A 22,664-nucleotide genomic window follows, 5' to 3' on the forward strand; every position below is an offset into this window, starting at 1 on the left:
CTCCCAGCGCCTCCCCCCAGCCAGGAGGGCCTGTGACTCTCTGACACGAGCACAGTGGCTCCTTGAGGCACTGCCCCAACCCTGCACTGGCTCCTCCCCACCTCTGAGGGGGACATTTCCTTCCCTTCCTGCACCCTTCCTTATGAGATGTTATCCCCACTTGGCAGATGAGGCCACTGCAGTCAGAGAGGTCAAATAACTTGTCCAAGCTCACCCAGCTAATAAGCAGCAGAGCCAAGATTCAAAGCAGGCTGACGGTGTCCGGGGTCAATGGTCTCACTGCGGGCTCTCAAAGCTCCTTGCTTGGGGACCATGACGCCACGAGGCCATCCCCTTCCACCCGGCTCCAGCAACCACCTGGATGACTCTAAAGCAAATCCCGGACAGATGATTACATCTGGAGGTATTTCTGTATGGATCTTTAAGGAGCATAGACTAAACTTTTAAAACAAAAACACAATGCTACCTTCACACTAGAAAGCCAGTCTGTGTTCATAATTCCCAAATTGTCTTACTGATGCTCTTTTCTTTTTTTAATTAAACTTATTATTTTGAGGTAATTATAGACTCACACGTAGACATAGGGCTTCCCTGGTGGCTCAGTGGTAAAGAATCTGCCTACAATGCAGGAGACCCCAGTTCAATCCCTGGGTCGGGAAAATCACCTGGAGAAGGGAATGGCAACCCACTCCAGTATTCTTGCCTGGAAAATCCCGCAGACAGAGGAGCCTGGTGGGCTACAGTCCACGGGGTCCCAAAGAGTCAGACACGACCGATATGGTCCTTTTGTGTGTGCTCAGTCATGTCTGACTCTTTGCAATCTGTAGAATGCCAGGCTCCTCTGTCCATGGGATTTCCCAGGCAAGAATGCTGGAGTGGGTTGCCATTTCCTCCTCCAGGGGATCTTCCCCACCCAGGACTGGAACCTGCATCTCCTGTACTGCAGGTGGATTCTTTACCACTGACTGAACCAGTGGGGAAGCCTGTGGCCCTTTTATACCCACACCCAGTAATCCCCTCTTCCGATCCCACCCACTCCTAGCAACCACTAATCTGCTCACCATTTCTCTGATTTCGTCATTCCAAGAGTTACATGGAAGGAATCAGGCAGCCAGCAAGCACTGGGACTGGACTTTTTTCCTCAGTGTTATTCTCTGGAGGTTTACACGAGCCGGGCACCAAGAGCTTGTCCCCATGGCTGGGCTGCATGGTGGTTGCACATTTCAGTTTTTAAAAATCACCAAGATGTTTTCCAGAGTAACTGCATCATTACACATCCCCACCAGCAACATCTGAGTCACTCGGTCTTTCCTGAGCTTCTTTAGCATTTGGTGTGGTCTCTATGTTTCATTTATATTTCATTTAAGTATAAATGAATAATTTATATTTCATTTAAGTATTTCTTTTTTTAAGTAACCATTTTTCTAATTGAAGTATAGTTAACAGTTAATTTACAGTGATGTGTTAGTTAGCTTCAGGTGAACAGCAAAGTGATTCAGTTTATATATATATAAACTGAATATATATATTCTTTCTTAGATTGCTTCACATTATAGGTTATTACAAGACATTGAATATGCTTCCATGTCATTTTGTCATTGTGATAGGCATGTTTCATGTGTATTTCCTAAATGGCTATTGAACTTGACCACCTTTTGGTGTTTATTTGCCATCTCTCTGTCCTCTTCATGTCTTTCGCTCATTCTCTAATTGGGTTGTTTTTCTACTGTTGAGTTTTGAGAGATGTTTATATACTGTAAATATGAGTCCTTAGACAGAGATAGTGGTTTATAAATATTTTTCACTCTGTGACTTTTCTTTTTGTCTTCTTAATAAGGCCTTTTGCAAAGCAACAGATTTTCGTTTTAATGAAGTTGAAAGTTCTTTTCACCTTATGGGTTGTGGCTTTGGTGTCAAGTCTAAGAACTCTCTGCCTAGCCCTCGAGTCCAAAGTTTTTTCCTGTGGTTTTGCTAAAAGCCATCTAGTTTTATGCTCTACATTGAAGTCTGAGGTCGTTTCGTGTTAATTTTTATAAAAAGGTCTGAGACTTTTTAACAAATGAGGTTCATTTGTAGCCTGCTGGCATCCAGCTGCCCAGCGTTACGTGATGAAAGGCACTCTTCCCTCACCGAGTGGCTTTTGCATTTTGTTAAAAATCAACAGGGCACTTTTGTTTGGGGCTACTTCTCGGTTCTCGGTTCTCTTTTCCTCTCACCCCTGTACTCTCACCAGCACCACAGTCCAGATTCTTGTGCTGTACAAGTAAGTCGTGAATGCTAGAGCGATTCCTCCCTCTCAATTCTCCTTTTTCAAACTTTTTCAGCTATTCTATTTCCTTTGTCTTGCCATATAAACTTAATAATAATTTTGTCTATATTTACAAAATAACTTTGCTGCATTTTTTATTGCTGTGTTTTTGATTTAAAAACATTAAACTTGTATATCAATTTGGAGAGAATTGACATCTTTGTCAAATCTTATCTGTAAACACAGCATGTCTGTTTATTTACATCATCTTTCTTTCATCAGCATCTCATAGTTTTCAGCATATGAGTCACAAAAGTTTTATTTCATGTAAAAAGTAAAAAGATTTACTTTTAAGTATTTCATTTTCTTTGAGTGATCATGAATAGCATTATATTTTAATCTCAGTGTTTACATGTTCATTGCCCGTATATAGAAATAAATGTACTTCTTGGTTTATTTGCTGTATCCTGTGATCTTGCTGAATTCATGTATCAGTTCTGGAGCTTTATAGTTTCCCTGGGATTTATGTATAGACAGTCATATCATCTGCAAATAGAGATAGTTTGTGTTTTTGTTTTTATTTTGGCTGCACTGAGTCTTCGCTGCTAGGCATGGGCCTTCTCTAGTTGCGGAGAGCAGGGGTTACTCTTCACTGTGGTAGGCGGGCTTCTCGCTGCAGAGGCTTCTCTTGTTGCAGAGCACAAGCTCTGGGCTCATGGGCTTCAGTAGTTCCGGTGAATAGGCTTTGTTGCCCCACAGCTCATAGGATCTTCCTGGACCAGGGATTGAACCCACATCCCCTGCACTGGCAGGTGGATTCTCATCCACTAGGGAAGTCCTCGATAGTTTTATCTCTTCCATTATGGTTTGTGTATCTCATATTAATTTTTCTTGCCATGTAGCCCTGGCTAGAACCTCAGGCACTGTGTTGAACAGGAATGGTAAAAGCAGAAATTCTTGCTCCTGATCTCAAGGGGTAAGGTTCATTCTTTCACCACTAAGTATGATGTGAACTGTAGGGTTTTTGTTGATGCTTGCTATCAAGTTGAGAGAGTTCTCCTCTGTTCCTATTTTTCTGAGAGTTTGTATCATGAATAGGTATGGAATTTTGTGGAAAAAACTTTTGCACTGCATGATATGATTGTGTGACTTTTTCTTTAGCCCAGTAACATGATGGATTACCTTATCTTCATACAGAAACAAACTTGTATCCTTGAAATGAACCTCTGGTCACTGTGTGTGATCTTCTGTATATATTCAATGAACAATTCATTTGTTAATATTTTATTAAGCCTTTTTACATCAACATTTGTGGGGGATACTGGTCTGTAGTTTCCCCCCCTTTTTTTTTCTTGCTGTCATTGTCTGGTTTGGTGTCCGGGTAACATCAGCAATACAAAACGAACTGGGAATGAGCTCACCTCTTCTGTCTTTGGGAAGAGGTCATGCAGAATAGGTGTAATCCTTCTTTAAATATTTGGTGGAATTTCCCAGTGAAACTATCTGGGTCTGGACATTTCTTGAGCACTTCTTAATTACACATTCAAAATCCTTAATAGTTACAAGGATCTTCATATAATCTATTTCATATTTGATGAGTGTTTTTTGAGAGAATAACCCAGTTCATCTAACTTGCAAGTCTATAAGTATAGAATTGTTTACAGTACTCCCTGTTATTCTTTTCATGTCCTTATGGTCTATAGTGACGTGCCCTCTTGATGCCTGTTACTGGTAATTTGTCTTTTCTCTCTTTCCCTCTTTGTCAGTCTTGCTAGAAGTTCAACAATTCTAATGATATTTCCAGCTCTTTGTTTATTTGATTTGCTCTATTCTTTTTCTGTTTCAGTTTAATTGATTTCTGCTCTTACCTTTACTATTTTCTTTCATTTTCCTTGGGCTTATTTTTCACTTTTCCATTTATTGAAATGGGAGCATAGATGGTTGAGTCTTTCCTTCTTCACTCCTGTTTGTGTTAATCTCCTCTCAACATACTTGTACTGTATCCCCCAAATTTTGATACATCAATTTTTAATTTTCATTCAATACACTGTATCAACCCATGGTTTATTTAGAAGAGTGTTTTAGTTTCCAAGTGTTCAGAGATTTTTCTGTTTTCTTTCTTTCCATTTTTTATTGATTAAAAATTGTTGATTTACACTTTGATTCCACTGTGATCAGAGAACACACTCTACCGTTTCAATTATTTTAAATATTCTGAGATTTTTCAGTGGCCCTGTATTAAGCCCACCTTTTCCTTCTGATGTTTTGGTGCCTGTGGCCTCCCTAATGCTGGGGAGATGGCCCCTCCCAGGGCTGGGGAATTCCTAGAGACAGCAGACAACTCTTCTGTGATGTGCACTTTTCATGAGCCCACTGACCAACCCCAAACCCGCTCCCACTCCTGCAACCTCCTCCCTCAGGCTGTCACTTGCCCGGCTAGTGCCCCCCTGCCCTCACCTCCCCCCTGCCCTCATCACCCCAGGCCAGGCCCCAGCTGAGCCACCAGAACACTTCACACTGACCCACCTTGAGCCAGGATTTCACCTGCCCTCCCCAGGACCACAGCCCAGGGCCTGCCTGGACGTCTATCCAGCATTTACAGCTATTGCTTTTTTTTGGAGTAAAGTGCATTTATTTTTTATCTGATTTCCAGGATTTAAGTTGTACTTGGCTAGAAGAATAGGAAAAGTACATCAAGCACCTTCCCGGAAGTGAAAATTCCCTTTTGAAAGAGCAGACGACCCGAGATCACTGAAGCCCGGGCAGCAGCTGGTTCCTGGGCCTCTTTATGCTGCTCGTTCCCCTCCCCCTCTGTTCTCCTGCTTTTTTCCCTCAGAATCTGGGTCATTTGTCTCCCAGAGTTTCTCACAAGCTGGACTTTGTGGATTGCATATTCATGGTGGTGTACACGGTTTTCCATCCTCGTGCTTTCTACAATATAAACCAAGAGTTGACGTGACACTGGGGTTATTCCAGAGTCTCTCTCATTGGCGTCTCGGCGCTTCCATATGGAGCATCCCCGAGGGCCACTTATGCCACCCCACCCCCCCAGCCCCTCAGCCCCCACCCCCCTCCACTCCTCATCCTTCCCTCAGCCCCCTCCACCCCCACCCCTCACCCTTCACCCTCCACCCCTCACCTCCCAGGCATCACACCAGCTCCCTCCTCCCATCTATCCTCCTCCACTAGTGCAGTCTTCTTCCCAGGATGCCCCCCACCGCAAGGTCACTGTGGGCTTCGTGCTCCAGGGTCCTTGCTTCTCCGCTAGGTTGGGGGCTCCGTGCAGGGCAGAGCCAATCCTGCTCCCTGTGCCCCCAACACACAGTCCTTCACACCACAAGCACTGGCGCTGGGCACCGAGCACTGAGCATGAGCACCAAGCACCAAGCAATGATCACAAGCACTGAGTACCAAGCTCGAGCACTAGCATCAAGCAGGAGCACTGGTGGGGGTGTGTGTGCAACCTGCTGGGGTCTTGCTCACAACCCTCTCGCCCCCCGCCCTCCTGAGGGGGACCGAGGTCCCAGAGAAGACCTCCCAGCTGAGGCTGCCTCAGCACCCAGGCCACCTATCTGCGGACACGGCTGCCCAAGGCCTTTTCAGGTCACTGTCAGAGGGGACATCGGGGAAGTGACAGAATGGCCTTGGAGCCATTCAGATGTCAGAGCACAACGGGAAACTCTCCACTGTGAGGAACTAAAGTAACAGTGAAACCAAAGCCAAGAGTCTTTGTAAAGATGACACTGCAGACCTCAGAGACTCCATCATTAATCAACCTCAGAAATGTGAAGCTTCTTGTTACCCTAAATCATTTCTGGGTGTGATTTATTAGACAGACACGAAAATAATGTATTTCTAGCTTTTCTGCTATCATACTTGGATTCGGGGTTAAGGTGGTTTAAAACGTAGTTAGCACTCAGCTGTGAGGTTTCTTTGTATGCGGTTACCCTTACTCACCTCATTAGCTAAGAGATTAGTTTCCACCCAAAACATATGAATACAACTGGAGACAGTGTTGATGTTCAGAAAGAGGAAGGCCTAAGTCAACAAGGGAATTGGTTTTCTCTGGATGAACTTCAGCCCCGAAAGGACCTGGATTCTGTTCTGGGGGTCGGGGGCAGGGGCACCCAGCAGTCATCAGGAGCCAACGTCTGTGTTCAGTCCTCACACCACAGAGATGATCCTGGCCACATGCCAGGCTCCTCCTCACCAGACGCTAGGGTCTGGGGCTTTATCCCATCGTGCCTTCGCCCCGGATGCCATGGTTCCGATCCAAACAGGAGGCAGACACCGCTCAGGCAGAGTAGACATCGTAGGGTCAGGATCCGAGTTTCTCTGAAGCACTTCTGACAAGACAGTGCCGAGTTCAGTCACAAAACCATGAGGACAAACTAAAGTGGATCACAGACCACGGTTCCCACATCTACTGGGACAGCCTCTCTGGCCCCACAGCCCAGGAATCTGTATGTTTAACAAGCTCTTGAGCTGGTTTTTATTCGGCCAGCCTGGTTCCACCTTCCCACAGAGCAGTCAGATCTCAGTGTCATTCATAGCACCTGTCCCAGGGTCACTCCAGGGTCAAGTTCAGCCAGCCTAGGGTGGGGGGTCCTGCATTCCCACCTCCCCTGCACAGGGAGCCTCATGCTAGACTCACAGACATGTGGAATTTCAGGCAGGAACGATTTCAAAAACAGTTGCATCCCATACCTCTGAGACCCTGGCATGCTGGAAATGCCATGCTCATGGCAGGATGATAAAACCTGCACCCACCCGAGGGCCTGACTCTTTGCAGCCCCATGGACAGAACATGAGTCTGTCCTCCCAGCGGCTTCAGCAGCCAGTCCCACTTGTGGGGAGTGTCTTGGCTGTCCTGTCTCTGCCCTGGGAGGGCGTCCCGTGTGGTCACTCAGCACACACCCTGCGGGCGCCCGGGCCCTCACTTCTGCACAGATGAAACTGCACTAACGCTGCTGAGAAGCGCTCTTGGGGACCTGACGTCCTTCTTCATTCCTCGGAACCAGACCTCAGCCGCCCTTTCCTGCCAGCTCCTTTGCTTTGTTCTCTGACCGCTATCTGCTTTCTCCTCCCTTTCAAAGGGTTCTCCTTATCTTCCCCGACACAGGCAGGAGGTCAGGAGCCAAGTCCGTCACGCGGTGACAGCCCGTCGTCCCAGTTTGCCCTGGGTCGGGGGGCTGCGGCTCTGGCAGGTCCAGAGCCGGGGCCTGGTGGCAGGTGAGCCTGGGGCCGCAGTTTCAACCACAGTAGATGTCTGAACCACATCTCCCCTCAAGGATGGAGGCAGATGTCTCCCACAGCTGTCTCTTCCCCAACACTTACTCCTTCCTTTATCAAATCGAATTCCTTTAAACCCAGGGGGACTCTTAATTTCTCTAGTTTCTCCTGCAAGCCAGGTGCTGGGCTGGACTAGAAATACCCTCTTGGAGTTATGTGATGAAGTAAACCTAAAGCATTGAGCACAGTTCAGGAAATCCAGCCGCGTGTCAGTAGCTCACCCGTTCGCACTGGATTATACCCAGGGAGTCCTTTCTTTGTGTCTCTGTGTTCTATATGTCAGTCACACAACCTAGTTAGTTGTTCAGATCCGTTACCTCTGCAACAGTCTACCTTTTCCTTTGGTAAACTGTAGGCAGGGACTATGTTGTTCCAAAGCCTAGCAACCTAGTAACCTCGTGTGCAATGTCATGGAGCCTGTGAGGAAAGATGGGTGTTTCCCACCAGACGGTGATTGAGATAATGATGCTCAGATCCTCCAGGCTGACCCACAGCATCTCCACCTACCACTCACTGAACAGATGGAGCATCACTAAGGAGAGGGGGTCCAAGTGCCCCCACCACGGATCAAAGGCCACAAAGAAACAACGAAAGGCTGTATATTTATCTCTCCTATTTCCCACGGCACAGTAGTCCCACCCACACTTTTGACATTAAATACGTGATCCACTGAAACAGCTGACCCCTGACTCCTGAGTAAGCTGAACACCAGAGCATTATACGTGGGTCCTTTTTTTAGACAAATAATTTTATTAAGTTCGTAAAAGATTCAATCAAATGGTGTTGCTGCTTCTCCTCCACCCCTGGAACCTACATCCTCAGACCAGAGAGGAGCCCTGGAGAAACAAGTCTGATGGAGGCAGTCCACTCCCAGCCTGAGAGGGGTCTTCAGCATCTGGGAGCCAAGCTCAGAGGAGGCCCAGGAGAGCAGGCGGCCGAGCTCAGGGCCTGGGGCCCTCTTCTTCTGTGACACTGCTTCCCCTGAGGCCACAGGGACTCTCTTGTCACCCTGGGAATAAAATGACTTATCTACAGCAGCAGGTACATTTTACCCTGGAGCCAGCACCTGCGTGAATAAGGAAACACACATGAAACAAACACTGCCTGAAACATGACTTAACTCTTATTAAGAGCACCATGTTCTGATATTTCCTATTCTATTTCATTCCATTGCGAATAAAAGGAAGACATTTGTTTCCCAGTCTGTTGAGCTGTTCACAGCAACGCTAGACTTAAGATACTCTTTGGCCCTGGATCCTCGTGGTGTCCCCTGGTCGAGTCCTCCTAGTGCCATCTACTGGGCACTCTGGGTGTTACAAGTGCCTTTTTCCCAGCACAGAGATTTTGCAAAAATGAGATGAAATCAAAGAACTCAATACACCACTATGTACTTCTTCCCCCAAAGTAGAAAGGCTCTGAAACAGTTTAAGAAGAGGTTTAGGTGGGTGGCTAATGGACAAACCCAGTTCTCAATTCTAATATCAAAGACTCCATGTCCATTTCCCAAAGAGGGCTTTCAACCAGAGAACAGATAGCCGCCTGGTGCAAGACTGACCTGGAACCAGTGGACTCCAGATAGCATCAGATTTAAACCAGAACAGTCCACATGAGCATTGCACAAAAATCTGCCAGGGTCCAGCAAACTCAGTTCACACTGGGACTCATTGCTCTGCTGCCCTTTATCAAACCTATGTCTCTCTCTCTCTTTTTTTTTTACTAAAGCAATCCATAATAAAGTGTTAGTTGCTCAATTTTATCCAACTCTTTGAGACCTCATGGACTGTAGCCCAGCAGCCTCCTCTGTCCATGGAATTTCCCAGGCAAGAATACTGCAGTGGGTTGTCATGCCCTTCTCTAGGAGTTCTTCCTGACCCAGGGATCGAACCAGGTGGCCTGCACTGAGCCACCAGGGTGCTGTGTGTGTGCTGTGTGCTAAGTCACTTCAGTCGTGTTTGACTCTGCGACCCTATGGACCACAGCCGCCAGGCTCCTCTGGTCATGGGATTTCCCAGTCAAGAACAGTTGCCATGCCCTCCTCCAGGGGATCTTCCTGACCCAGGGATTGAACCTGCATCTCTTAGGTCTCCTGAATTGGCAGATAGGTTCTTTACCACTAGCACCACCAGGAAAGCCAGTGTATTTACTAGATCCTAACTTATTCTAAGTTAGGGACCTCTTCAGGATGATATATAAGACAATATTGTCCTAACACAACTAAAATGTACAACTCTCTTTTGTTCCTTTATGAGTTGTGCAGAGTTTCCATTTGACCAGCTCACCAGAGCTTACAGAATTTAATTTTTATATTTAATAGAAGTCAGTTCTCCCTACCAGTTTGCCTGGGGAGTTACAGCTTTGTATTCACTTCTGACCAACACAAGCTCTTGATACAAATACATCTGGAAACATCTTTGTATTTTCTCCACAGTTTGCAAACAAGAACTACACAATGTATTTGCCAATAGGAGCATGTACCCATCCAGTAAGGCCAAGGAAATCAACTTGTTTACCACACCCTTGCAACAAAAACATCCAACAATTCAAATTTCCCCCAAATAGTTTATGTATGGACATAAGAATAGAGTGAGGGGGAATTCCCTCCTGGTCCAGTGGTTGGGACTCTGTGTTCTCACTGCCAAGGGCCTGGGTTTGATCCCTGGTCAGGGAATTAAGATCACACAAGCCATGTGGTGGGGGGCACCCCTCGCCCCAAAAAATAGTATGAGGAAACCGGAAAGGCCTTTAACAGTTTCAATCACAACTCAGAGGTTGGAATTTTTATGACTTTAATTTGAAAGTGAAGAAAAGAATTAAATAGTGATATCTGAAGTCTTTGTCTGTTCTACTTACTTGGAATGGAACAGTTTGTCTTTTTCCCCCAAATTATTTGACATTAAAAATTTTCAGGGTGTACAAGTGAAGGTGTGGGTCACTAAATATGGTGCAGAGATAAATCTTAGTGTGATGCTGTTCTCCTGGGATAATTTTCCACAAAACTGTGAAAGGATCACACCAGGGCCACTCCTGCTTTAAAATGATATTATCATATGTAAGTCATTATTAACTAATTACACAGAGACTCCAGGGCTTCTTAATATCTGCCCATCTGAGGGTTGAATTTTCCCTTTTTGGCAATTATTAATATGATTAATATTTCAACAGCAAAGTCAAGAAAGTGCATGCAGACCAATAGCTAATGGCTTATACCAATAGCTCAGAGACATCCAGCGACCTCCAAGCTGCCAAGAGTTAAGGCAGGGCGCCCACCTCTCACAAGTCCCTTCTTGTCTGGAGCATTTCTGATATCACCTACATAGGATTTGTGAGTCAGAAATTTCACTGACACATTCTTTATGTACATTCAGAGCATCCTCCCCAAGGGAAGTTCTGGGGGCTGCCCCATCAGGCAGCTGGGAGGCAATCCGTCATTTTAATATGTTAAGAAATACATATTTGTTTCACACTGATTTCTTGCCCAATAGCAACTTTTTTGGTTTACTGATAAAACAACTGTCAAATTAAAATATCAAATAGCTTTTCACATTAGCATTTCCCTTTACAGCCTGACAATTGTACAAAGGTTCAGCTCAATTGTGAACAGCTGGGATTTGACTGCTTGCTACAAAGCATGTATGTGAAATCCTTCATCAACACAGCGCTGACACTGTGAAGTGACAGGTGCGCACCAGTTAGTCATTAATAGTTACTCAGGAAGGAAGGGCCTGGCCATCCCTGGAAAGGGCCAGTCCTCCATATCAGCTTCATTTGAGCCCTACCCCGGAGACACCAAGCTCTTCCATCAGACTCCAAACCTATCCTCTATGGTGTTCGGCGCCCAGAAGACAAGGCCGGAGAGGTGCGCCCATCAGGCTGGGAAGGCCGGAGCTGAGGGCAGGGTGGGGGCAGGCAGCCTTCTCCAGGGTTATATTCAAAATGAAGACTTGAATCCAGGGTCACAGGATGAAGGCTTATTTTCAATGTTTACATATAACACAGTAATGCTTTTAACCAAAAATAATGCAGCAACATGAATGTACTGTTCACAAAATAATTACAGGATTTATAAAGAAAAAGGATTAACCCCTGGTGTGATCTGCTAAGTGCATACCCATCTAAGATCATGTGACGGTGACTTCACGTGTCCAGACCTGAGACCCTGTTCAGTCACTTCCTCTTCCCCTTCTCTGCTCTGGGGGACACAGAAATACCTCCAGAGGATTTCCTGCTCCGCTGGAATCCAAGTCCAGTTGGGAAGAAAGCACCCACACACAGAAAATAACAAAAATCACAACAAACAGAAGGAAATCAAGTGCTGAGTTGTAATTAAGAGTTAAGAGCTGTAGGCATTCTAACTATAAAACCCAAAACACAGAGTGGCTAGATATACAATTAGCCAACAACATCGCAGTCATTATGCAAATCAGGAGAATAAGTCAGGGAAAACAGGAAAGGGAAGTTGAACAGCAACCTGCAATCTTGCCATAGACACAAAAAGCCAGGAGAAATTTGTCAGTGGGAGAAAGCCAATCAACTTTCAATCTGCAAGCCACCTTTACCAGCTGGCTTTCTACAAAGATGCCAGATCCTTCCTTCACTCCAATGTGAGACCGCCCATAGAGCGCTGCCCCTGGCCACCTGAAGGGTGGCCCCAGGCTGGAGGTGGGCAGCGAGCTCTCCCCCAGCCACCCACCTTTGCCCTGTCATTTCCAACCTGCTGATTCAGCACATCTCTCAGATGGGCCTTCCTGGACTTCCTCTGTTTGTGAACACTCCCTCCCGGGCTAAGACCTTGGGCAGCAAGGTCGGGTAGTGACCGCGGGACAAAGTCAGGTTTCCCAGGCAAGAAAGGCCCAAGCTGACCCGTGGCGATGGGGTACAAATTTTACAAGGAAAAGTCAATACCTTTACGCCAGTGTTGGCACTCATAGGAAAGTCATTTGTAAGGCCAGATCTGCCCTATCAGGGTGAATCATCTCTGCTCAACTTAAAGACTACTCAGGTAAAGCGGAGGTGGGAGAGAGCAAAGCCCTCTTTGCGGGAATCCTGGAGCCAGATCCTACCCCCCACTCCCACCCCTAATGCTGGACACAGGTCCCCAGACGCGGCCCAGTCTTGGGATTTTAATTCTCCATCCGCTCTCTCTGTGGACCTCAGAATACCCAACCACAGCGGAACAATGAACCCTGTAATCCGAGATCAGGCTTCCGGGAGAGGAGCCGGCTTCCCAGGATCGTCTCCAGAAACCCCAACCGCGCTCCCCTTCCCGGCGAGTGTGCAGGGCAGGGGTCTGGGGACTTCATTCGTGGCGGTCCCCCGACCCCGAGTTGGGTAACGTCCTCGCGATTTCTCGGCCGTGGGAAGCGGAGAACACCGGCAGGGCCCCGGGCACCCTCGCTGGGGCGCAGGCCTGGGTGAGCCCGCAGGGTCTCCCCACCACCGCCAGCCCCGGCCCTCGGCGCATAGTTGAGGGATCTAGTCACACAGAGAACTCAAGGAGACGTTTGTTAAGTCTGCCTGTGAGGTTTGAGGGGAGAAACAAGCAGGGACTCGGCCAAGCGCAACGCCGCCCCTCCTCGCCCACCGTGAACCCACATTTCCAGGAGGGAAGCGGCCCGGGCACCCGCGCGCCCGCAGAGCCTCGGAGTTAACGGCCCTCCGCTCCTGAACTCTCTTCAACTATTTTGCAATAATTAATTAAATCCGAGCTTTGAGCACCACAGCACTCTAGGACCCGTCCAGGCAGAAACCACAGTAACAGCAACGGCACCAAACTTTTCACATCACACACACACACACACACACACCCCCAACCCCGCGCCCGAGACGCTGGGAACCCCAGCCTCACCGCGCTCGGGCCGGGGGAAGCGCCGCGGACCCCGGCGGCGCGCCCCGCCCCTCGGCGCTGGGGGCGGCCGGACGCCGAGGAGCCGCCCCCTCCGGACTTTCTCAACAGCTCCCGGGAGGAGGCGGGGTGCGGGGCGCGGTTAAAAGGCGCCGCCGGTCCAACAGGTGTCGAAGGCCCGAGCGCCCCGCGCGCCGCGCTCTCTGGACTCAGGTCGTAGCGGCGCCCTCGCCCCCGCGACCCCCGCGATCCCCGCGACTCCCTCACAGCCGCCGCGCGTTCCGCCCGTGCGCCCCGCTCACATCGGTAAGGCCGGCGCCCACTCTCCGCTGCCCCGAAAGGGAGGGGTTTGTGGGACCCCTCGGGGAGAGACCCCCGGGACCGCCAGGGGCTGTGGGGCCCCTCGGAGAGGGACCCCGGGACCGCGAGGGGCTCTGGAACCCCGCGGGGAGGAACCCGGGTCCCCAGGCTGCACCCGGCGCGCACTGAGGCCCCGCGCCCCGGCCAGTGGCCACAGCGGCGCTGAGCGCCGGGCGAGAGGCGATCGCGAACCCGTGGCCGGAGTTCCTCCGGCCGAGTGTACTGCGCAGCGCGCGGTCCAGAGGGAGCGGGGCCGGGAGCGGACAGGTGCGCGGACTCGGCCAGGGTGTTCGCGGCTCCTCCGGAAAGGCTTGCGCGGCCGCCGGGCTCTTCACCTGGAGCCTCCGGTCGCCGGAGGTTTCGCTCAGAAAGAAAACGCGGTCACGGGCGTGAAGCGGAAGCTCAACCTGCAGGAAGCTGATCTTCCGCGGCCGAGCGGGAGCCCAGCGGCTGGCGTGGCCTCTTTCCCTCCCCGAGCTCGAGTTCCGAGCTGGGCTTCCAGGCGCAGTCGTGGGGGCGGCTTTCGGCGCGCCGGTTACACATGGGGAGCCGTACTTCGGGGCTCCCCCGCCTGCCAGGGCCCAGGCCTCATCGTCCTCCCGCATCCTAACAGCTGACCCCCGCGCCCATCTCTAGATGCGGTGATAGCCGAGTCCCCATCCCCTCTTTGAGTCGGGGGCGGGGTCTGTGGAGACAAGGACCACCACTCAAAAAGTGAGGGTTGAGGAATTAACGGGTGAAGGACTCTTGGTGACCTTTCTACAACCTGCGCTTCACCCAGCAGCGCACCCCCGCCACAATGTCGCCCCTCCGCCCACCGGGCAGGTGGTGTGGACTGGTCAGGAAGGGCAGGGGTCAGCGCCAGGATGAGTGTTGAGAATGCTTTTGTCCGGCCTGGTCACCTGGCCAGCTCTCCTCTCATGTCACCCTGTCCCATGGGTTCAAACTTTAATTAGCTCCTCTGCCTCAGGGATCTTTGGACAGGAAGCTGTCGCCCAACCAAGAGCTTTTACAAAAGGACAAGGATGGAGGGTTTACTTCCCACTGTGTTTTCTGAACATCAGCCGCTGGTTGACTGGTTAGAGGAATGTGGGTCCTGGGCTGGCACCCACCCCACCCGGAATCTTTAGCCAGATGCACTGATACAAGTCAGACGGGCTGTTTCAGAGAGTGTCGTGTTGGCCCTTAGTAAGTGAGGCCGAGAAGTGGAGAGTCTGATTTCACAGGGACTGTGGTCACAATGCCGGCCAGGACGGGCCAGCTCAGAGGAACCCAAGGCCTCCAGGCCATCTGTTTTCAGGGTCAGGGCTGAGCCTTTTCCAGGTGACGTTTCCCTCTTTCAAGCCAAGCTGCCCAAGTGTCTCAGTGCTCGTAGCTCTCCTGTCCTGACTTTCTTGTGTCTGGGCTGCCTCCTCTGAAGGAGTGGCCATGGATGGTTTCAGCCAGGCCTGGGTGCCCCAACCAGTGCCCCATAGGCGGTGGGATGATCAGACTGCCCCCCCACCCTGGCTGCTCAGGAAGTCCAGTGGGAAACAGGACCCGACTTGCTCAGAATAAGGAGAACACTAAGCTTTTAAGCAAGAAGAAGCACTGAGAACCAGTTCGGAAGGTGTAGACACAGATTACTCATCAGATTGTAGAGGGTGGAGCCTTGTTATAAGAGGCTTGATTGAGACAGACGGGTGTGACTGCACGTAAATGAAGACAGTTCATACCCTGCGATGAGAAGGCCACTGGCTCCTGGAGGCAAATGCTCCCCAGGTCCTCTCCAACAGGCAGCACATCACCCGGCAGCATCCACATTGACCCTCAATACCATGAGGGTGCCTGCGACGGCTAGTCCCTGGGGACTCACTGAGTTAAGCTTTCATTTATTTTCTTACAATGCACCTCTTTAGAAGCACGTCTAAATTAAAACCACAGCCACAATAAACATGCACCATCTGAACAGTTTTCAAACCTGAGTACTGACTGACTGGTCAGTCCCAGCAGGACAACGAGGACCCCAGCCCGCACACAGAGCGCACATAGAAACCCAGGCACACACTGGCTCTTCCCTGAGGAAGGACTGTTTCTAACTGGCTCCCTTTTGTACAGGAAAAGGAAGTAAACCCCATTGGGAAATGTTAAACATGAATTTTACCCTTGGGGACAGTCATTTTGCCACCTCATCCCATGTCCGGGAAACTGAAATAAATTAAGGAAGGAGGTGCTGTGGGGAGATATGGCCTCTAGGCCTCGAAGGCGAGGTTGGCCCCAGCAGGCACGAGCCCAGAGTACCATCCAGAGCTAGAAGCCAGCAATCACTTGGGGGTGCTGAATGCCACTGGAGGGTCAGGGAGACCTGAACGGGGGGTGTCTGCAGAGGGTTTGGTCACCATATCCAGGGCCCTGGGTCAGTGGGCACATTTGCTGGGGTGCTCCCTCCCCATCCCACGAGTTGATTGTGCTGAAGGCTGGGTGCGTTACTGGGGTGTGTACACCCCCTTTTTACTAAAGAACAGGGAACAAGTCCACAATCAACTGCCTGCTGCACAGCAAACCCCATGGCAAGCCTGGTTGCTCTTGTTTCCCCTTGTTGAGGGAGGCTGTGTAAGAACTGGCCCTTTGAGATGGCTGGTGCTCATGGGCCAGCCCCCCACACGCTGGTCCCACACATTCACCCCGTGTTGCGCTGTATCACTCTCTTTTCCAGCACAAGCCGCCCAAACGAGACGATGGACTGGAGCGCACTGCAGACGATCCTGGGGGGTGTGAACAAGCACTCCACCAGCATCGGCAAGATCTGGCTCACCGTCCTCTTCATCTTCCGAATCATGATCTTGGTGGTAGCCGCCAAGGAGGTGTGGGGGGACGAGCAGGCCGACTTCGTGTGCAACACCCTGCAGCCTGGGTGCAAGAATGTGTGCTACGACCACTACTTCCCCATCTCACACATCCGGCTCTGGGCACTGCAGCTCATCTTCGTGTCCACGCCCGCCCTGCTGGTGGCCATGCACGTGGCCTACTACAGGCACGAGAAGAAGCGCAAGTTCATCAGAGGAGAGATAAAGACCGAGTTCAAGGACATCGAAGAGATCAAGAACCAGAAGGTCCGGATCGAGGGGTCTCTGTGGTGGACCTACACGGGCAGCATCTTCTTCCGTGTCATCTTCGAGGCTGCCTTCATGTATGTCTTCTACGTCATGTATGATGGCTTCGCCATGCAGCGCCTGGTGAAGTGCAATGCCTGGCCCTGCCCCAACACGGTGGACTGCTTTGTGTCCAGGCCCACAGAGAAGACCGTCTTCACGGTCTTCATGATCGCAGTGTCTGGAATTTGCATCCTGCTCAATGTCACTGAGCTGTGTTACTTGCTGATTCGATTTTGTTCTGGAAAGTCAAAAAAACCAGTGTAACCATAGTGGTCGCCGGGTTTAGATAAAAGAGGAGTGCAATCTGTGCTCGGCCGTGGGGCACAGTCAGCCGAGGCCCCCCGCCCCCGCCCTGAGTACAGCTTGGCTTTAGGGCCACCTTTGACCCCCTCCCCAGTAGATCGCACATGCAACCCCAGACTCCTCTAGAGGCTGTGCCCCCCACCCCACCCCTGCAAGTGTCCCATTGAAGGCAGACTCAGAGCCTCTGCCACTTTTCTCTGAAACCGGTCCTCGTGGGGCCAAGCTGGCCACGGTGGCCATGCCTATTTAGACAAAGGACATGGTGTTTGTCTCCGTTTCTTTGAGGAAAGGAGAGAAACACCAGGGCCTGAAGAGCACAGGGTCTGGTTGATCCGCTTAGGGCTCTCTTTGCCATTTTCCCTGCATTAAAGGTGAACACAGAGAATCTTGGTTCTTTTATTTGCTTTGACGTTTCGGTCTTCAACAGTGGACGCACTCCCTAATGGTTCAAACACTGTTACACGTTTTTTAAGTGAAAATTTAACATATGACGTGTTCTTTTGATCTGCAAGGAACCATTCATTATAGGTTCCTCTTATTTCAAAGGCTCAGATTATGATATGTAAACAGGGTATAATTAGATGCTCTTGTTGAATTTAACTATGTCCTTTCAGGTGTGAGTGGTTTGCACTGCCCCCAAGAGGCTGTCCATTGTGTGACGTGTGGTGTGTGCTACAGGAACGCATTTCAGCTTCCCTCAGTGAAACAAACTAGGGCTTCTAATAGTTGGCGATGGCTTCTAATAGCAAACAGCCTCATTTCAAAAGCTTAGATGTGATTTTGCATGAGGAATGAAGACTTTATATACCATGAGTTACTACCAACGGTGGGGTGGTTCAAGACACCCTGAGCTTCCTTACGATGGTGCCTTTTCCACTCCCATGGGTAGAATGCTGACTTACAGAGATTGCTTGGGACTGTTTTATTGCCACAGTATGATTTAATGGTGCAGAAGAAAATGGCAAATTGAGGGGGAAGGGGCAGTAACTGTTTCTAAAAAGATGTAAAAACTAGACTCTAAATTCTGACAATTAAAAATGAGTTTCATCTACTTCAAAGGTTTGTTCACTTCCCTTTTCAGCATCCAGGCTTTTAAAGTGAAAATAGATTTAATAGACATTTTTTAAAAAGTAGAAACTAGGGTTTAGATAACTATTTAGCAGTTCTATAAGACAGACAGAATCCTAATATTTTCATGATGCTTGACATGGTTGACATGGTTTCAAAAAAATGGTACTCAGTATACTTCAATGAGAGTAAATGCTTTCCTGTTGCCAAGAATAGCTTTATAAAAACATTTTGTAATAATACATAATAGTTTTGATTACATACTTGTAATTAAAATAATTTTGTAACATCGCATATATCATTTAAATATTAAAATATAATTGATTCATATTAATGGTTATTTAAAATCTATTACAGAATGTGTGCTAAGTAGCTTCAATCACGTCCAACTCTTTGCAACCCCATGGACTGTGGCTCTCCAAGATCCTCTGTCCGTGGGATTCTCTAGGCAAGAACACTGGAGTGGGTTGCCATGCCCTCCTCCAGGGATCTTCCCGACCCAGGGATGTGCCACCTGAATCTCATGTCTCCTGTATTGGCTGGCAGGTTCTTTACCACTAGCACCACCTGGGAAGCCCTTGGAATAGAATAGAATAGTAGCTTCTAATTTCATCTATAGCTGGTTATGTGAAAATTTCATAATACTAAATGGGTAAGTTACCACTGTGTCTGTCTGAGACTCTGGGATCCTTCCGCTCCAGTTACAGAAAAGCCTGTGTCACCAGAAGGACAGTTGGGAAAGGATAAAGAAGGGTTATTCCTGCCCCATGCTCACCACTAGCGGGTTCCTGAGAAACATGCACATTGTGGGTGTGGACAGGCTTTGCTGCTTGGAGGATGCTGAGCTGGGGTCACGTGATCAGGTTGGCTCCTAGAAGAATCATTTAAAGATGTTAAAATGTTATTCACAGTCAAGGTTGGCTGAGGCATGAAAAAATTCCATCAGGTGTCTTTTCTATGGGGTTTTCTACGGGGTTTCATGTCCATTTTTGTGCAACCAAACTGGTCTTATCACCTGCCTTCTGTTCCCGGAGCACCTTCCAGTCCATGCGTGTGGCCTGCTGCCCAGCGCACTCCTGGGATGCAGAAACACCCAAGGTGGTCGGAGACCTCCTCCAGGGACCTGAAAGCACTTTACACATTGGTAATTACAAGTGTGTTTATGGGCAACCATATGCCCCTTTGTTGTTTAGTCTCTAAGTCATGTCCAGCTCTTTGTGACCCCCTGGAATGTAGCCTGCCAAGGCTCCTCTGTCCATGAGATTCTCCAGGCAAAAATACTGGAGTGGGTGGCCATTTCCTTCTCCTGGGGATCTTCCCGACCCAGGGATTGAATCCATGTCTCCTGCTCATTAGCAGGCAGATTCTTTACCACTGAGCCACCTGGGAAGCCCATACAGTTTGTAGGTGGGTTTAGAAGGACAAAAAGCAGTCACTTTTCCTCCAGATGATAGACAAGGGATCAGAAATGGTCCCTGGCCACCTTCCAGGCTACCCTCCACACAGCCTGTTACAGGAACACATGACTTTTTAAATAGATGCACTCACAAGCTATGAAGATTATGATTCTTGGGTATTAAGAGACTGGGTCAAAATAATTACAGACGACTACTGACCGCTTTTAAGAATTTGCAGACAGGTTTGGCCGCATGCCTGAAAATTAGAGCTTGAACTCTAAAAACGATCATCCTAATATATATCTCAAGCCACTCATTTATAATTTGTTGTAGGTGAAAAAAAGCTCTGCTTTTGTGTTATTTGTGAAGAGTCCACCCAAGTTCCCTGTGTCAGGGTGGCCACACCAAGACCATAAGAGGCAGTGGGAACAGCCTAGCTGCTAAGGCTTTCTTGTTCGGGGTTTATTAGGACACCTCGACTCTTCCATGCATGGGCAGCTGTGGGCAGCTAAATCTGGGCTGAATCAGGAAGAGGAAGGTGGGAATCTGGGGGTGGCCAGGGCTTGAGCGGTCCCTCATGCCGTCCCTGGCCTCGGGGAAGGGACTGGGGAGAGGCAGGGCACTGAGGGGTCTGTCGTGGGTACAGGGAGCTCACTTATTTGTCAGACCTGGTTCCTCATCTTAAAGTGCCAGCTGAACAGTACCCGAGGGTCACAGAAACCCAATAAGATAATTTACATCAAAGTGTCCACACAGCAAAGTGCTAAGTGATATACACTTGTCTCTGTTTTCCACCAGGTGGATCCCAGGCTGGGGAATGGATGGATGGGGTTCTAGAAGGAATGACCCTCCCAAAGCTTGGGGAAACCGTCTGTTTACTCAAAACCTGAAATAAGTACAATTTGGGGGGCAGGGGGTGGAGTGGCTGAGACCACCGAGAAGGGGAGGAGAGGCTCTGTTACCCTGCACCTGGAGAAAGATCTCAAAAGAAAAAAGCTTTGTTTCACATTGTTAGGGTCACTTCACACCTCCTTCCGAGTTACCAAGTGCTCCTGAGCTGCCCAGCAATGCCCCAGGGGTGGCCACGCCTCCTCCGTGTTGGGGCACAGCTCAGGGCAGAAGCGCCGCGGGGGCGGGTGGGAGGCAATTCTGGAGCTAGGGGGGTTACTTCAGGAAGCTGGCAGCCCTTTCACCCAGCACCGGCAGGGCTGAGGGGCCCCCTCTGGTGACACCACCTTCCATTCCTGCCTGTCGCTAATGATATTATTTACTCAGCCAAGATTTACAGAGTGCCCGCTGAGCACCAGGAACTGTTAGGCAACAGGACTGGGAGCAAACAAAATACCAACAAATACCTGAAGATGAGTGCAGTGGAGAGAAATAAACGGGAAAGAGGCGGTGCCAGGGGCCAGATGGCCAAGGGGAGGCCTCTGGGCTGGGGTGACGCCTCCTCCAGGACACCTGCTTCCAGCATCTGTCCTGCCCTCTGCTGGACCCAGAGGAATCTGTCCGCCTCTCAGGAACCTCCCATCACCAAGAACAAGTCCAAGTTCATCCCTAACTTCATTCTCCAGCCACATGGGTCCGCGTTCCCGTTAGCAGCTTCTGACTCGTTTATTCATCACGATGAAGCAGCTCCTGTGTCCGGATCCACCAGGTCCAGGCAGAGAAGGAAAAAGACAGGCCTCACCCTGACCTCTGCCGTGGAACCCCAGTTAGTCCCCACCCAGGTCCAGCAGCAGGGGCTCCTCCCAGCCCTCTGAGCACAGACAGCCTGGCCACAGACACAGCCTGTGGCTAAAGCGGAGGGATCTCGAGTTTGCTTTTTAACAGCCGCCCCATCTTTCCTCATGATCAATCAAAAAGGCCAGTAATGTGATGTATGAGATTGTGGAATTAATATAGAAGTACATTGGCTTTGAGATTAAATACAGAAGCAAAGTCCAGGTGCAGGTCTCCTCTGCAGCCCTACTCGATGTCCGTATTAACCCCTGGATGCAGACCTGCCCCAGAGCACCGCAGATATTCACACACAAACCCGCAGAGACTCACACGGCCATGTTAGTCTGCTTTTCTTACGTCATTTTCCCTGTGATGGTGTCTCACTCAGTAATACGCCCCGGAACTCTCTCCAGGTCTGTGTGTAGCTCTAACGTGGGCTTTTTTACAGAGGAGCAATGTTCAGAGCAGTAATTGTGCCTTGTTAGTGCCAGCTGTCACACTGTTCCAGCTTTTCACGAAGAGTAACCCCCCTTCCCTGCTCCCCACCACCTCCATCTCCTTTCAAACTACACTTCCCCTTTGTAGCAAGCGCCACGTGGATTTTCAAGCCTAACTCAGGGCTTCGCCTTTTCCTGAGTGGATTCCAACCTGCTGACATGGCCTATCCCTCGGCTCCATTAGACCCTCTGTGGCCCCATATTCAGTTTATATGAATATGTCGGAAGGAATTCATGTCACCTCTCAGTTTAACGCGCCTAAGGCCATTTCCGCCAGTAAAAATGTTGACTGTGGAATGCCTCCAGACTCTTCCTTTGCGCTCCACCACAGTTCATTTACCAGCAGGATTTGAGTTAGGAGTTTTCCAGGTAAATGTACTTAGCTGCCTCTGGTTCGCACGTTTTCTTCTTAAGAGTAAGGATATTATGACAGACTGGGCAAATGGCCTGAGTGCGTTTACGAATCTGGTGTGCTCTCTAAGGACACACTCACCGAGGTCCCCACAGGTGGGGGGTACTGATAAACACAGAGATGGTTCCAGAAGCAATCATGGTTTGGAGGGCAGGTGTGTCCAAACAGAACAGCAACGTGCTGGGGGTGACGGGCACACCAAGCACCGCAGGAGAGACCTGGGCCAGAAATGGTTTCTTTGGGGCCTAAAGGAGCACAAAGTAAACAGTGGAAGATGCAGCCTTTGGCCAGGAAGGGAGACAGTGTTCAGCCTGGCATTCTTCCTTTTCTTTGAGATGCTGCATGACTTATCAAGGCCTCTTTCTACCACTTGGTGTTATGACTGGCCC

General features: G+C 49.5%; 1 protein-coding gene and 1 long non-coding RNA gene across 2 annotated transcripts; one reads left to right on the forward strand and one right to left on the reverse strand.

The window, feature by feature from the left end:
* Positions 1-13,630: 13,630 nt before the first annotated feature.
* On the forward strand, positions 13,631-17,177 carry GJB2 (gap junction protein beta 2). Its single transcript, NM_001009780.1, is given in 2 exon segments — positions 13,631-13,688; positions 16,438-17,177. A coding segment is annotated over 1 exon segment (681 nt). The 5' UTR covers positions 13,631-13,688; positions 16,438-16,459; the 3' UTR covers positions 17,141-17,177.
* Positions 17,178-19,022: 1,845 nt separating this feature from the next.
* On the reverse strand, positions 19,023-21,102 carry LOC121820448 (uncharacterized). Its single transcript, XR_006060984.2, has 2 exons — positions 19,263-21,102; positions 19,023-19,118 (listed from the first exon to the last, which is right to left on the reverse strand). It is a non-coding gene; the product is annotated as an uncharacterized LOC121820448 (long non-coding RNA).
* Positions 21,103-22,664: the final 1,562 nt, after the last annotated feature.

This window comes from Ovis aries, chromosome 10, assembly GCF_016772045.2.
Source record: "Ovis aries strain OAR_USU_Benz2616 breed Rambouillet chromosome 10, ARS-UI_Ramb_v3.0, whole genome shotgun sequence".
Taxonomy (NCBI): domain Eukaryota; kingdom Metazoa; phylum Chordata; class Mammalia; order Artiodactyla; family Bovidae; genus Ovis; species Ovis aries.